The sequence below is a fragment of the Penaeus monodon genome, chromosome 33, assembly GCF_015228065.2.
Source record: "Penaeus monodon isolate SGIC_2016 chromosome 33, NSTDA_Pmon_1, whole genome shotgun sequence".
Taxonomy (NCBI): Eukaryota; Metazoa; Arthropoda; class Malacostraca; order Decapoda; family Penaeidae; genus Penaeus; species Penaeus monodon.
The window spans coordinates 8,706,469-8,707,134 of NC_051418.1; the positions used below are offsets into that span (position 1 = coordinate 8,706,469).

A 666-nucleotide genomic window follows, 5' to 3' on the forward strand; every position below is an offset into this window, starting at 1 on the left:
AAGTGTATCACCTTCAATGATCATTCATCTCATATTTTCCTTGATCTCTATTCCTTGATCTAGCCAATAACCTGAATGTATAATTAATCCTGTATAGAGACTTTACATTCCCAAAACAGTGTTGTATGAGGTTACATCACAGAAATAAAAGATGTAAGGAGGGCCTACTATATATAATTCATCTAGAAAGTAAAACCATATTTACCTGGTGCACAAAAGGAGCTGAGTCTGCTGAGAGAAAGGTCCCAGGCAGCATTTGGAGTATCATGAGTGTTTCCTGCAGGTTGTTCTTGGTAAATCCATAGCTTTGCCATAGATAGGTACATTACACTGAAGAAATTACAGTGCTTTAACAGTACCATCAATGCTGGTACCCCTTCCACAGAACCCTGGAGAAAATATGATTAATGTAATACAAGAGTTGCTTCCTAAATTTTGTTTTTAAGACCTGGAACTTAAAGCATATCATTATATTTCCATGAGTATGAAGCTTTGAAAATCTATATCTTTTGTTCTAAATCAAGCAAAATGAATCTGAAACTCTGTTCTTTCATCTATAAATAGAATACTACTTCTGATGTAATATAATACAAAAATATATATTATAAATATCATATTTCTCAAATATAGTCAACCTGAAGCATGAATTGGTATAAATACTTTCTC

General features: G+C 32.7%; 1 protein-coding gene across 1 annotated transcript in view; it reads right to left on the reverse strand.

Annotated features, from left to right (window-relative positions):
* The window catches only part of LOC119593981 (rotatin-like), a 50,058-nt gene that overhangs the window by 13,938 nt on the left and 35,454 nt on the right, over nt 1-666 (reverse strand). The window contains exon 24 of the mRNA XM_037943003.1: nt 206-389. Within this exon, the coding sequence (XP_037798931.1) occupies nt 206-389 (184 nt within the window). The remainder of the gene's footprint in view (nt 1-205; nt 390-666) is intronic.